Genomic DNA, 15,778 nt, shown 5'->3' on the forward strand with positions numbered 1-15,778 from the left:
TCTTGCATGTTAACCTGATTTAGCTCAGGTGAGCTATACAACCTACAGTTAAGTAGAACTTTACAATAGACCACCTTTTTCCTTCAAATCTTACGAACAAGTTTGTTTTGTGTGACTTATAAACATTACAAATTTACACCTATCGAAGAGAGGAACGGAACATCAGTATTTGTTATTAATTTTATTTCAAGTATGAGAAACAAGCAAATAAACAAAATTGACAATCTTATTGAGATCAAAAAAATATTTAATACAACAGAGTCGAGAGAGAAGAGTCAAGATAACCAAAACAAATAGCTCTACTCTTTTACTCTTTAATCTTTCACAACTTTTGAAGCAATGGAATACAGCAAAAAAAAAGCCAGTTAACATTGAATCAAGTATTGCATTGATTAAAAAATGGTTTTAAAAAATTTGATTTTGATTATAGCATGTTTAATATAGCACTGCATATAATATCTTACCTGTTCAAACGTCACAGTCGTAAAAGATGAACAAACTCAATTCTGATCTCAAGCATACTCTTATAAAAGGAGAAGATACATCGTAGTGAAATTGCGCTCAAAAGCGAGTCTGTCATTGATTTTTAAAATTCTTTAGCCTTGAACCAGTCACATGTTACCTTTATTACCTTAAGTTTGTACCTGTGACATGGCAAAGCGATGTTGTAAAATGATGAAAATGTTAATCATTGCATTGATATCATTCAGAGAATAAAACAACAGCCCAAACACTTCTCCTTGTTCAATGTTCTGGATATTTCCATAAAATACATGAAAAAATGAAGTTCACAGAACTTTGCAATTTCATGCAACATAAATATACATCTGAATATAAAATCTAGAAAAATAAGACATATCTACTACTACCAAAATACATGTAACATTTTCTAATTAGAAAAATACAATCTGTTTGATTAACCGGTAAAATTCTGCTGAGTTTATCTCAGAATACAGATAAAAGATAATGCTTATTGTGCACAAGTGTTTTGAAAAATTAATTTCAATGAATGTATGTGCTTGAAAAAAATCATTCCAATATTTAAAAATTTCAATTTATTATTTGAAAACTTGCTAAGTTTGAATGTAGATCTTAACTAAAATGGGGGGGGGGGGGGGGGGGAAATCGATCAAATTTAAACTAATTCTTACTAGGCAGTTTATTCCTATAAACAAATAATATGTCATTGACAAATGATTTCTGAAGACTGTTAATTTATATCAAAAGCTTGATGGTTAGTACTCCTTAATACAGCTTTGAGTTGTGTACTTTGTTAAACAGGTTCTCCTGCTAAGCTTCAATGGACGACTGAAAACTTAATGAATGATCTTTTTTGAATTCTAAATTAAAATTAAAGTAAGTTAACCACTAACTGATGCTTCAAATTAAATCAAATTACAAATTATTTTTAAAACAATTAACGGTACACACTGTTTGTTTTTAAATTGAATGGGAAAGTTTTAACAACAAAGAAAGGAAATTAATATTGAGAAAAGTAATTACATATAGTATATTTGTATGTTAATTATTAGAACTTGTTTCTAATCCTACATTAATAAATTGGCAATGAAAATTCCAAATCTAAACTAGCAAAAAAGTTCATAAAACTGGTGTGGAAATAACTGTTTAGTACTCTTTAATTCATTACTTAACATGAAATATGATTAAGGTCGGACAACACGTTCCTCAATTTAATATAACATTTTCAAGGAATTTGTTAATGGTTTACTACTACTCTGAAAAGCTTTCTTGCAAAAATTAGGATACCTTACCAGGCATTTCTGCAAAATACTAGAGAATGTAATTTCTTAAATAATCTTCTTGAAAAAATACTTGAATTCTGATATAAAAATAAATAAATAAAACAGCACAGTGAAATTCGCTATATTGGGCCGGGCTTTGAACTCACAACCTCTAGAACCTACACTCCTGGCAGTGAGCAGCCACGGCTCTAACCACTCGGCCATCTAGGCATCTATTCATATACAAGTAAATTTTAATCATTTTAAAAATCATTATAAGAATAATAATTTTTATTGGAACTCTTTATTACGAGGAGATACAAAAAAGATGCTCGAGGAACGTGTCGTCTGAACTTAAAGTCATTCTACCTCTTTATTCCAGATATGAAACAAGCAAAATGTTTCAATAACTAATAAACCTGTTGCAGTCACTCTCAACTCAAATTAATTAAAGGCAATTGGTTAAACATTGGCATTCATAAATTTCTGCATAATATAAAAACTCCTAATTACACTTTCAAAAAAATAGAATAGCACACAATTGTCACAAAATACAGCATAATGTTGGGAAAATATATAAGGTTGGTTAAAAAAAAATATCTACATGTATATTTCTAAATATTATCATATATATAGAGTTATATATTTAATAAAAATGTTGATGTTTATATTACTGCATTGAAATGTCAAGAAAAACAAAATGGGCAACTAAATAATGATTATGCTGAAAAACAGGTGAACAACATACTCATTGCATTGAAAATAAAATCATTTGCATTAGGGAAAAAATGTTATAATATTTGCATTGACAGTAACACATAAAAACAAAAAATAAACATGCATGTTTCTACTTTTTTCAATGTTTTTTAATAATTTTCTAAAGAAATTCTCCTTGAAATTTTTAACGTGTATATCTTGTTCAAAAAGAAAATGTGGAATTTGTTTAAAAAATTTCAGGTTGATTTTTTTTTCCAGCATAAATTAAAAAATAAAATATACAGAAAATGCATTTGTCATGTATGATTTTTATACTTATCTTTATTTTTAACAATCAGAGATGATTCTTTATTACATATATTCATCCTCTTTTTTCATTTATCACAAAAAAATATGATAACTTTAAATATTTCAACTTCTTTCTGATAAAAATGATATAATATTCTTAGTATTTTTTTTATAAATATTAAATATTTATCTATTAGAATCTACACAATTTGCATTGTAATGAACACAGCGGAATGTAAACTTTGATGTGTGTTTTCTGCTTTCCCTGATAAAAACTTTATTGTTCAATTGACTCCATGAAATATGCATCAGGTTTCATAAACATGTGCATATAATGTTTTTGGAATGGCAACCTTTTGCTTTTAAACCAAAAACATACCAATAAGGCCAATATAAAATTGTGTTTATTTGGAACTGCAACCCACCTCAATGAAATACCCCTTGCTGATAAAATTTTATCAGCCAGAAATAAAGAACCTTTTTTTTTAAATACGGAAATTTTTATTTTTTACCTAATTCTAATAAGTTAAACTTCAAGTTTGAAAAAAAAAAATCCCCTCCCTCCCTCCTCGGTCAAGAAAATGAAATAAATCCAAGTGGCAATTCCAAACAAACATTTTTTTAAAGAATGGCGGAAGTGTCAGTAAGTGGTGAGCCATGAAATGTAGTATCTACATTGACTGTTGGTTTATATGTGAATGATACAAATTTAGAATGATAAATAAAGGAATGCTTCCCACTTAGTAAGAGCAACAACCCTTTCCCACCCCCTCCCCCCTCCCCCTTACCCCCCCCCCCCCCCTTCCCTTATGATTGGTTTATAATATTTTTTAAATTAGTAAAAGTATACAGTTAATAAATAAAGTGTCCTCTTCAGAGCTTTAAATAATATCACAGACATTGGTTTATTACATGTTCTACATGTAAAAATTCTCCATTATGACCTCAAGACCAAAAGTTTGAAATATCAAAACACGGGCCAGGCCTTGTTTCTTCCTTTTAAAACTTCCATGTACGTTAGATTTAGGTGGGTTGTACATTCAACAAGTACTTTTATATGAATACACACAATTTACAAAAAATATGTTCCTCAAATTAATTACTTGCATTCAATAACACAACTTTTTAAGAAAAAATAGAAAATAGTTAAATCTCTATATTTTTACCGAAAAATATAGAAACTATCTCTCATGTTCCCAAATTATGGCAAAGTACAAATAAATCTATAACAACTGTCACCATGAGTAAGTTATGCTTGATCAGAGAGATGAAGGATTCAGTCATGTATATTTCAAGAATGAAAATCTAAGTCATCCATGACCTATACTCAGACATAATCTTTGATCCATGACCTTACATTGTTCACACATGACCTGTAATCCAAATGAATCGATCAACCATGACAATTGACCTTCAACCTGTCATGACCAATCATGTGTGACCTCCTATACTTTTATAATTGTCCTCTGGGTCACACACGTTACAACAGGATGCACAAGACTGTGGGGTGGGGGACTCCATGTCCTCAATTCCTCTGGCAAACAGGGAGATCAGCTGACAATGGACTCTGTGCAGGCGAAAAGAAAAAAAAATATTCAGCATTCCATAACAAGCAATCTGTTGCCAATCAAAGTAATGTGTGTAAAAAGGGCTTGAATCCAAGAACCCTGTTCTAGCATACATCAATTAAGTGGTATAAGCTTGTTTCTAAGAACCCTGTTCTAGCATACATCAATTAAGTTGGATATTGTATTTGCCAATGCAATGCAAATAAAGTAGTCTAAGACTTACATGTGTACAAATGTTGAACAGAACAGCATGTATCTCTATCCTTTAAAATCTTTTTTGTATTTAGGTATTCTAAACAGTAATTTATATTCCAATTCCATAATCATTTAATTTCCCCCTTGCCCTATACATAGGAAGATAAGGTACCTGATGCTGAGTTTACAACACAGTAAATGTTATAAACATGTATCCTCTATCACCCTATAACACACAAAGAGATTGTCAATTATTACCCCCCCCCCCCCAAAACATAAGAAGACCAGGGGTGTGCAATTACAAAATTTGGCCACTAGCCCAGGGGCTAGTGGGAGTACCAAAGTTACTAGCCCAAGATTCAAAGTTACTAGCCAGACTATTTCGGACATGTCGACATTTCATTTTATAAAAAACACTAAATTTTATGTACATAATGTTTTCTCCTGTATGATACTAGTATATATAATTATTAATATACGAAATATTTATTACTTGCATGTTTTCTGTGGTAGACTAGTTCAAAAATATTCAACTTCATTGATCTCTCACATTTTAGTTACAAAATTGGTTTGGGTACCGTTTATATAATAAAACCCAAACATAACATTGTGAATGTGAACAGACTCTATAAAATCACTGCAACTATCTATGTGTGCATGCATTTTATCCTGTTTAATTTCCAGGTACAAAATATAACTATGCAATTAATTACGTAATGGTAAATTTTAATTAAAAATAATGGAAAATGCACAAATAATATGCAAAATATGATTATTTTTGAATTCACCAAGCAGGTCACTTTAAAATGTGTTCATGAGAATAGTTAGTGCAGAAATTTATAATATCTCTGTAATGCATCTCTCTCTCTCTCTCTCTCTGTAAAAAAAATTATATCAAAAAAGCCAATGAATACATATTAAAGGAAAAGGAATCATTTTACAGTGATGTCACTTGTACGGAAGCCATGTGCAGTGAGGCGTGACTATCTCGTCTAGCCACTGGTCAACACTGTCGGTAAAACTTCAAAGTGTGAAACTTACAGCAGAGTGTTTTTTCTCAGAAGAATGTAGCACGAGAAAAAAATGCTTAAGAAATTTTTAGGCTATCATGACTTAAAAGGAGCAGATATTATGCCTCTGTGATAACAATGACGATACACTTTTCCTACTAGGACACTGCAAATTTACCGGCATATTTTGCCAACTCTGGTTATGATTTACTAGCCCGACGGGCTACCACAGTTAATGTTTTTGCTAGCCCGACCTCTAAAATCGGTAGCCCCGGGCGTCGGGCGATGGTAATTGCACACCCCTGAAGACAGAATACCGGGGTACCTAATGGTAAGATTATGTCCCCTCCCCCCACACCAAACAAACATACTTTGGAGATATGATAAATCATAGCATACCTGATGTTGAGATTGGGTGAGGTGATGATTTCCCCGTCACAGTTCCACACGCTGTGGGTGGGGGCGCGGCTCTCCCTGGGGGGTGGGGATGGCTGGGACTGAGGGTCAGTGTCACCCTCTGTATCAGTCTGTACAGAGAAGCTCCACTCTCTGACCCGAAACACCTTGATAAACGGCAGGTCAAACTGAAAAAATGAAAAAGATATTGTACTCATGATCACATTTGTTAAATGCATGTAAAATGCATGTGTTAGGCAGGTGAAAGTTACAGCAGATTCAGGCCAAAATGCTGGTTTATAACTTAAGAATCTTCAGAATTTTATCAAGCCATTGAAAATTATTTGAAATTCAAAATAATTTTTACTCTGTTACAAATTACCAATAACATTGTCAATTCATGGACCATTTAACATCTATCTGTATAAAAAGTCACCATTATGATAAACAAAAGAGAGTTAGCTCTCTTGGTTAAATTATATCTGTTATCCCTTCATCATGCCTGTACCAATGATTTTCATCTATTATATATACTGTAGTGTGTTCATACTGTACATATGTATTTTCTCTACACTGTAAATTCAGTTATGAGAGTAAAGTTCATTGTCATTGTCATATAAATTGTTTGAACTTTCTTGCTATTATCAGTGTGGATATATATTGTCATTACCACAAAATCTTATCACATGTACAGTGCAACTCAAAACACAATCCCCCCCATCACATAATACGATGACACTCAAAAAACAATACCACATCACACAATGAAAAGTTGGTGCTATTACCTGTAAATAAAGTAAATATAGTGCTTATACATGTACAATAGTCAACATAACATCACAACACCTGAGTCGTTACCTGGTTGCCGTTGGTCGTGGAACACCTGTACAGGTGACGCAAGAACTGTATCCTTGAGCACTGCTGTATCAGGAGTAGGTCGGAGGTTCCGTCGCCAAGGTGACAGTAGGGGGAGGGGCCGATGGGACTGATGAGACAGCGACAGCTCATAGTGAAGCTGGCCACCGCTAGGAATTTCCCCCGCACTGTGTGCCACGAGTCTGGCCCTTTTTCCTCCTGAGAGAATTGACTCATTGCACAAATATTACAACTGAAAAAAAAATTGAAAATAAAATAACCTTCACATGAATTACTGAAACATTTCTTTTTAATTATATTTAATTTTTTCACAATCTTATTAAAATTAGACTGTTAAGACCACATAAATTTAATATTTAGATTCTCATCCTGATTTGCAAAAAATTTGGGGTGGGTGGGTGGGCTTTATTCTTTATTTTTTTTTAAATCATCTTTTTGACCATTCATGTTCTAGAAATAATAACTGCTCTATCTTTATCAAATTGTTAATGCTAATATGAGTACAAAAACCAATATGCAGTCTTTCAATTCCATTTTATTTCCACTTAACTGTTATTGCATGAAGACATTAGTATCCTTATAACAAGCATGACTGGAATCAAACGATGATCCACATGTTAAGCAGCCGTTAAAATGTTCTGAATTTTTTGGTACACCAACTTAAATTTTTTTCCTGAATTTTTTTTTGTACAATTTTTAAAAAATAACATACATCGGGGAGGGCAACTTTCAGAGGGGATGAGACTCTAAAGACAATTTTATGTGGCCTTATATTGCTTCTTGTTTATCAACATCACTAGCAACAACAGATAAACTAAGATAATGTGAAAGGTCTAGTTTTAATTAGATTGATTTTCCCAAGCGTATGTGATGTTAATGTTTGGGTGCTTTATATGAATCAATGTAGCTCACTGATAACAGCTTATTAAATTTCATCAAATCTATCATCAAAATGGTCACACTTTGTTGTGTACATACCCTGAGTTACACATCATCTTGTCTTTTGGGTTTGTATCAGCAGAAGATGCCAATTTAAAGGACACTTCTCCTTCATAGGACTTATTGGCCAAAAACGTTTTGGCCCCTACAACCATTCATCAAAAGAAAATCATGAGTATTCAGTAGGGCCAAAAAAAATTTTATGTATTGGTTTACAAGTCAAAATTTCAAAATTTGGAAAAAGGGGAATAACCCAATACAGTAAAACACGCTTATAAAAAAGTCCCAAGGACGAGCAATTTTACTTCGTTATAAGCATAATTTGTTATATCCATCATGTTTACTACATGTAATAAAGTCAGGGGGAATGGAACTCACTTTGCAATAAGCGTAATTCATCATAAATGTGTTCGCTATAGCCGTGTTTTACTGTATATGAAAATTAAGGTTTTCCCCTTTTCTTAATAACTCAAATAATTCAACTCTGCCTGCAATCAATACATGAATATTTTTGGGCCAAATGAAATTTGGTTTGAATATATTTCTGAACCACAATTATCTGTTCTTACCAGCAACTTGGTAGCGCTTTGGCCCCATCCATCTGTTATTTTCACTGTCCTTCAACATGTCTCCATAGTAACCGTAAGCCAACATGGAGGAGCTGTAGCGAAGAAACTGGTCCCCACTGTAGATTGAGCAGACGTCAATAGCTGTAGAGTCACCTGTCATAAACAAACATCCTCTCTTATTGCTTTCATTCTACTTCGTGTACCAACAATTACTGTAAACCAACTTTTATTCACATGCAAGAAATTTTTGCGAGGTTAGCGAGAGCCTTGTTGTTGAGAATATTTCTCACCGTGAACCAATCCTTTGTCTATAGTTTTTATAACAATACAGGTCTGGATAAGGCTTGGTCGTGACCATTAGTCGTCGCGAACCAGTTTATCGGCAGTTAATTGCGAAATAAAGTCACCGAGACTAAAAATTGGTTTACAGTTTCATCTTTTTTAACAAACTACTTCTAAATGATGACGGATTCAACTATTTCAACTATCGTACATTTTGATGAAAAGATTGTCAAACCTATTTAAGGACAAACTTTTTGTCATAAAACGGGGGAAGGGAGAGATTGTGTCCTTTGTGAGGGTAGAAGACAGATGTCAGACAGTGGAGGTCCTCTATAACCATAATCTTACAGAATCTGGTGTAATTTAGCAATTACATTTTATGGTCTTTGAACTCTTGACCCTTGACTGATTCATGTGAGTGCACCATTCATTACCTATAATGAAGTGTATAGCTGACATGTATAGCCCACCCATAATGATGTGTGTAGCTGACATGTATAGCCCAACAATAATGAAGTGTATAGCTGACATGTAAAGCCCACCCATAATGAAGTGTGTAGCTGATATGTAAAGCCCGCCCATAATGATGTGTGTAGCTGACATGTATAGCCCACCCATAATGAATGGTATAGCTGACATGTATAGCCTCCTACAACAATGTGTATAGCTGACATGTATAGCCCACCCATAATGATATGTGTAGCTGACATGTATAACCTCCTACAACAATGTGTATAGCTGACACGTATTGCCCACCTAAAAATGATGTGTATAGGTGACATGTATAGCACATATAATTATAACGATGTGTATAGCTGACATGTATAGCCCACTCATAATGAAGTGTATAGCTGACATTTATAGCCCAACCATAATGAAGTGTATAGCTGACTTGTATAGCCCACCCATAATGATGTGTATAGCTGACATGTATAGCCCACATATTCCATACTTTACTGAGATCACCAATACCTTACCTATAATCATGTGTATAGCTGATGTCATCGGGTCATTTATCCCTGTTGTGGAGAAGCAGATAGCATCTGTGGACCCTGAAATAAACCAACTAGTCTATATCAGACTATGGTAAACATACTCTTCGATGAAAAATATAAACTGCTAACATCAACTTATATTAAAGCATTGAATCATAATTTTTTGAAGTATACAGTCTCATAACTGCAGCGGTGTGTGCATATAAATTGAGGAAAGCACGTTAGAGTGTTATAAAAATTTGTATGCAAGCATCGCTGCAGTTATGAGACTATACTTCAAAAAATCATGATTAAATGCTTATATTTACATTATTTTAACTTCATGCCTTGTCTGAAAATGTGATTTATACCTTAAAATTACTATCTTATCCTAAGGGTAAGTTCATATTAATGGAAGAGCCACAGCAACAGCCGCAAGCGTGAACTTTGATTTTCGCTTGTGACGTTGCAGTTAACAGCGTTCAACGTTTGTGACGTCATAATAAAACTCGTCATTTTAACCTTTGAGTACCCTGTGTGCATTAAAGTGTTAAAAATGCCATAGCTTTCAACTCACTTTACAAGCAAAAAATGTGTGGAATGTAAATATAAGCTTGTACATCGCTAGGTCTAAGAATAAAGTACAAACCTGCTGGAATGATTCCAACCCGTAAATCGGGGGATATTGGTTGTTCCGAGGGAGTCTGCATTTTCCCGGCCTCCGACATCTTTCTGTCAATCAAGCCGTTTAGGAGCTCGGTGAACATTCCGTCCCCGCCCACACAAACCACTCTGTATAAACCGAACAGAGAGAAATATACACAAGAAAGAAATATATATAGAGTTGTAATGATACACATAGAATTTTTTTTTTATAAAATATAGTGACATTCAACAGAAAGAACACTGTGATTTTCTCAACAGTAGCCTAAAAAATTGGAAATGTGATACTATAAAAGTGGTTATTAACATGTAGGGGAAATTCACAAAAGTAAAGCAGTAAGCTTAAAATGCATATAATAACCCCGTGCATGTGTTAAAAACTTGAAACTTCTGAGAGGTAATTCGCACTTCTGCGTATTTAAAACATATGCGTATTGTTTGACCATAGAAAATGCGTATTAACCCCCTGCGTAAATAACCACTTTTACAGTAATTGTCAGAGAAAAGAGATGAAGATAATAGGTGACTTAGAGATCAAGCATTATATGTAAGACTTACCCGTCCACTGACTGCAGGTCGTACTTGGTTATCACCTCCTTGGCATGTCCTGCATGTGTAGTGGCTGAAACAGGAATTAAAGATCGCTGCATTATTACTCCTCCAGAAATCTACTGGGCATCAACATGACAGGTGCCACAATGTATCATAATCTTCAGTACATATGAAATGTGTATATATAGCAAGGATTGACATAGGATTTTGTTAAGTACAGGGACAGTTTTAAAATTACAATGTACTTCTGATTAAGTAAACACCTACTGATAACGTGGGTTCTGATTTTGGCCAGCTCCATCAGTGGGGACACGGTCTCCTCAAACACCCGCGGCGCTCGTCTCTTACCCCCAAAAGGATTTATAAACACCAGCAAACTCCGGGGTCTTTTCAGTGCTGTCAATTGAAATAAAACAAAAATGATCATCATCTTTCAGTATTCATTATTTATCATATAAAGAAAATAAGGCTGTTTCCACTATCAGACATCAGTAAGTATGATTTTATTTTCTTCATTTTCCGCTCCATTTATTCAATTGTGCATAAATAACTGGGATTTTTGCATTAAACTGGGTAGGAAAATTACAAGTTAAAACTGAAGTTTCTGGAAATATTGCAGTAATTTAAGTTACCCGGGTTGGAGAGGGCCTCTTCGATCTTCTCTACCCATGTCCTGCAAAGGTTCTCTCCTTGACAAAAAAATGTCACTTTCTTCTTCTTCCATTTGTGGTTTGGACATCTCTTGACGACGTGAACTGAAAATGAGACAGGGTGGAGAGGCTGGAGCTCGATATAAATAGGTGACTCTTTTAGCGGTGTGGAGGAATTCTTCTTGGCTGACTTAAATGGGGACACTTTTCCAAGACTGCGCTCTAGATTGACTGCAATGATTTCTTGTAAAGGCACATGCTTACAACCAGAGTGTCCTGATAAATAAAGATAAAAGTTTGAAAATAAAAGACCTGGCAGTGAAATAAAAGCCTTGCCAACTAGGGGATGTAAAAAGTTTTAACCTTAAATAATGTGATCATAAACCTCACTGTTTGGTATATGTAGCATGTCGAAGTATTGCTATTGAAGTACTAACTTTTTAACCAAAAATTATGACAACCTTCATGTCTTTAACAATAATTCAAATATCTTCTTTGAACTACTGAAAATATATTGCATTTAACGATGAATTAACCACAGGGGCTCGGATAGTGGAGTTCTTAATTATTTGTTCCTGAAAAAAAAAATTGATTAAAATTGGTCATCTTATGTGTATTTCTGTGTATTGCAATAAAAACATTCCCTGAAACCCCCTGTTTCAATCATTTTAAAAATCAAAGTGTATTCAGTGTACATTAAAAGAGTAAAGGGACAACACCCGCCATCTTTCAATTGGAGTCCACGTTTCAAGCTACGTTTTAAACAAGTTTCCCAATTTCTCCAACGATTTCTGACAAGATCTAGGTTGGAAAATAATCAAATGACTAATACCTATAGTCTGTCCCAAGATATTTATGCAGCACATTTGGACGATTTTTATTAAAAAATACACATACCTGTGAAAGAAGTGCAATTGAAATAGTTGAAAGGGATATTTTCCAAGATAATTTCATTGACACATTATCATCTTTCACTCGGAAAAATTCACAGGAACGAAAACAGATTCCTTACGGAGATTTATAATGGGGAATGTTTACATCTTTTCTCCATTCGGATTACACTCGGAATACATCACGCAATTTTTCAACGTTATCATCCGGGCTTGCTGCAATACAAAATCTCCGTAGACATCACATTTTTTAGCATTGTGTTGAAACTGGATAAGCTAACAGGGGTCGTTTCGACTGATAAATCTTGGAAATTTTTCATACTTTTGAATGAACATTGTTTGAATCCTGAGGTATTTATAAATATCAAGCAATTAAGCCAAATGTGAATCCAAAATATCTTGGGACAGAGTATAACATTAGACTACATCTGTGTGCTGCATAATTAACACCTCATGATGAAATGTACAAGATACTCGCCAAACTTATCGAAATCAACAGAAGTTGATGCAAACTCTTCATGTAATCACTGAGAAGATCTGAAAGCATACAATAAACCAATAGGAGTCTTTTCGCAGATTTTTTGCTCTATCTAGACTTATCATATGTTTTCGGAAAAACTCAGCGATTATATGGAGAATATACATCACTCAAAGGTAAACTTCCCTTGCTTTCAATAAGTTTGGTGAGTATCTAGTACATTTCGTTTATGTTTATTATGCGTAAGGAAATGCTTTTATTGCGATACACAGAAATACATATAAGATTACCGATTTCAATTAATTTTGATTTTGGAAACAAATAATTAAGAACTCCATTATCCGACAACCGAGCCCCTGTTGAATTAACTGCAACTCTTCTGCAAATGTTTAATTGTGTGGCTAACAGAGTAGTATCTATCGTTTCATATAACACTATAAATAAATGACGACAAAAATTAAACTATATGAAACATCCAGTAACACACAATCGATTTTCCTTAGTTCTACATTTTCAACTTTATTTGTTGACAATCTGTTGACAGCTGCGTGTACTCACCAATAAATGGCTGCGATGACGGACTTCCAGTCTGCCGCAGGGATTTCCCCGGAGAAGCTAGGTCCCATGTCAGGTGTCTCCGCGTTAGCTGTACCTGGTGCGTCTTTTTGTTAATGTCTAGCGACGACTGGAAAACAACATCGTCTCCACATTCCGCCATTGTTTGTTGCTGCCATTGGTGGTTTCAGAAAACGTATGTCGATCCCGACATAATAATAAAAGGTGGCTCTCTTCACCGTGAAACTTTTTTATCAAATCAGCAGAAAATCACTTGATTATGATAGATATCATAATGGATAAGAAGTATTTAAGTCTAATAGGCAAAATATGCGCAATGCCCGGTGAAAATTCATCTTTATATCTAACAAAAAAGACGAACATTACGTTTAAAAATAATAGAAATGCTCATGAATCCGTTCTCACAGATACTCATAGGAATTTACTTATATTGGGGGAGAGAACCTTGCGGGTATCATGGCAATTTTAATTTTTCACAATAAAAAATCAAAGCAGTGTAGCGATCTGAGTGAGCGGATCAAAGGATCTGATTTTAATCAGATTGTGTGTTTTCTTTCCTTAATGCGTTGATTTTCTTTATCTTAGGTTAGTTCTAGTATTTTATTCTATTCTACACCAAGTGAATTTGACATATGTACACGTACTATAGTCCCATTCCTTTTCTTTGAGTACTTGCTCTGTGCATTCCTTTTCTTCTCTCCACTAAAATTACGCGACTTTTGATTTCTTTTTTTTTTCTTTTATTTCTACATTGCCAACATGACTGGTTCGGTCTCTGTTTATGTTGTAGATCATTGTAAGAGACATGTCTAAGGGAAATCATACTCAACTATACTTCCAAAAACAATTCTTCCCTACCAAAATTTTTCCCTCCAAAATCATGAAATTCCTAATCCGTGGGGGGGGGGGGGGGGGTTACTTCAATTTGACTACTCATTTCCTAATTTTCATACCAATTTTTTACTAACTTCCAAAAAAGTGGGGGGGCCAACTCCATTATAATTCATTTTTTTATATGTAAATTTTAAAAAATTTGTTGCTGCGAGAAAAAGTGGGGGGGGCCAGGCCCCCCCTGGCCCCCCCCCCCCCTGATGCTACGTGCCTGCTTATATTTACATCTATCGAGTATGATTCTCTCCATTTCTTACGGAAACGTGTTGGTAATGCATAGCTCTTTTTAACAGCCAGACTGAAATCTATGCGACTGAAACTGACAGGAATGAAATGTACACACCCCGTTTATCGATTGATCGAAACCTACAGCGACCTAAGAAAAATCATGGACTGCACGAAATAATTTTGAGGATGTCAGACTCAAACTCCCACAGGAGACGATTTGGCTGTTTCTTAATTTTAGTTAACGTACTGATGTACATTAACAGTAATTTAGTGAATTTAACTTAATTTTTACGATCAATTAATTAATTTGTTAAAATAAAGATGTAAATATAAACATCAAAATGCTTTCTTCCATGATTCATGCGGGTTATGAAGGTAGCGATCATTGCAGAAAAAATTATATAACCTGCTATAACGCGGAAAAAATACATAACCCGCTATATATAAGGCCGGGGTTTACAAGTGTAGTTGGGGTCGGCTCTGTTGTTAAGATTGGGTCTGGTCGGTACTGTATGATCGACCACGACAGTACTGTGTTGTCAGAAGTTACATATGTATATTAGTGAGCTTCCTGTTGTGGTACCTTAATTCTGCAATATGGCGTGTTGTGTAAAAGTGCGTTATTCAGACGGCATATTACGCAAAATTGTTTTATATTATTTTTGTCACAAATTATTTAGTGAGGAAAAAATGATTTATTTTTGACGTCGTCGTGTCAAAACTGCCGTCAGGTGAGCAGACAAATTGAATAACGCGCGTTATGATAATTTGTCTGTTCATCTGACGGCAGTTATTGACACGACGACGTCAAAAATAAATCATTTAATGCTTATAAATACATTCCCTTATTGATGAAATTATTTTTTTTTTAAATAAATCGGTATAAATTGCAGATCACGTAGGGAGTAAATTAGTAAGAGCAAGAACATCTGTTTTCTAAAACAGGTTCACACTGGTTAACACACAGACTGTTGAGATAAACATGCAATTATAATCCATGAAAATTAACCTTTGAAATTTTGTTTTAAATAATAAAATCATTTTTATTGTTGAATAATTGTAGAACATGGTGTTTTAACAAAATGTATAAAATATATTTCTAAAAAGAAAGATTTTGTCATCTCTGTAATACAAAACGTATAGCCGATGAATTTCATTATATTTTAGAATGTGATGCAATATCACAAGTCCGGAACAAGTTTATAGACAAAAAATTTTCAGCTAGACCTAATGTGTTAAAATTTTCGTATCTTATGACAACATGTAACATGAAATTGCTGAGAAAATTGTGTAT

At 34.1% G+C, this 15,778-nt stretch overlaps 1 protein-coding gene across 1 annotated transcript; it reads right to left on the minus strand.

Annotated features, from left to right (window-relative positions):
- Positions 1–166: 166 nt before the first annotated feature.
- LOC105322453 (ceramide kinase) lies at positions 167–13,548 on the minus strand. The gene is made up of 11 exons (XM_011421189.4): positions 13,348–13,548; positions 11,404–11,697; positions 11,039–11,167; positions 10,778–10,841; positions 10,206–10,348; positions 9,560–9,634; positions 8,301–8,453; positions 7,771–7,876; positions 6,775–7,024; positions 5,920–6,104; positions 167–4,314 (listed from the first exon to the last, which is right to left on the minus strand). The coding sequence occupies exons 1-11, from the start codon at positions 13,505–13,507 to the stop codon at positions 4,179–4,181; spliced, it is 1,695 nt and encodes a 564-aa protein (XP_011419491.3). The 5' UTR covers positions 13,508–13,548; the 3' UTR covers positions 167–4,178.
- Between the last annotated feature and the right edge of the window lie 2,230 nt (positions 13,549–15,778).

This window comes from Magallana gigas, chromosome 4 (genome assembly GCF_963853765.1).
Source record: "Magallana gigas chromosome 4, xbMagGiga1.1, whole genome shotgun sequence".
Classification (NCBI taxonomy): domain Eukaryota; kingdom Metazoa; phylum Mollusca; class Bivalvia; order Ostreida; family Ostreidae; genus Magallana; species Magallana gigas.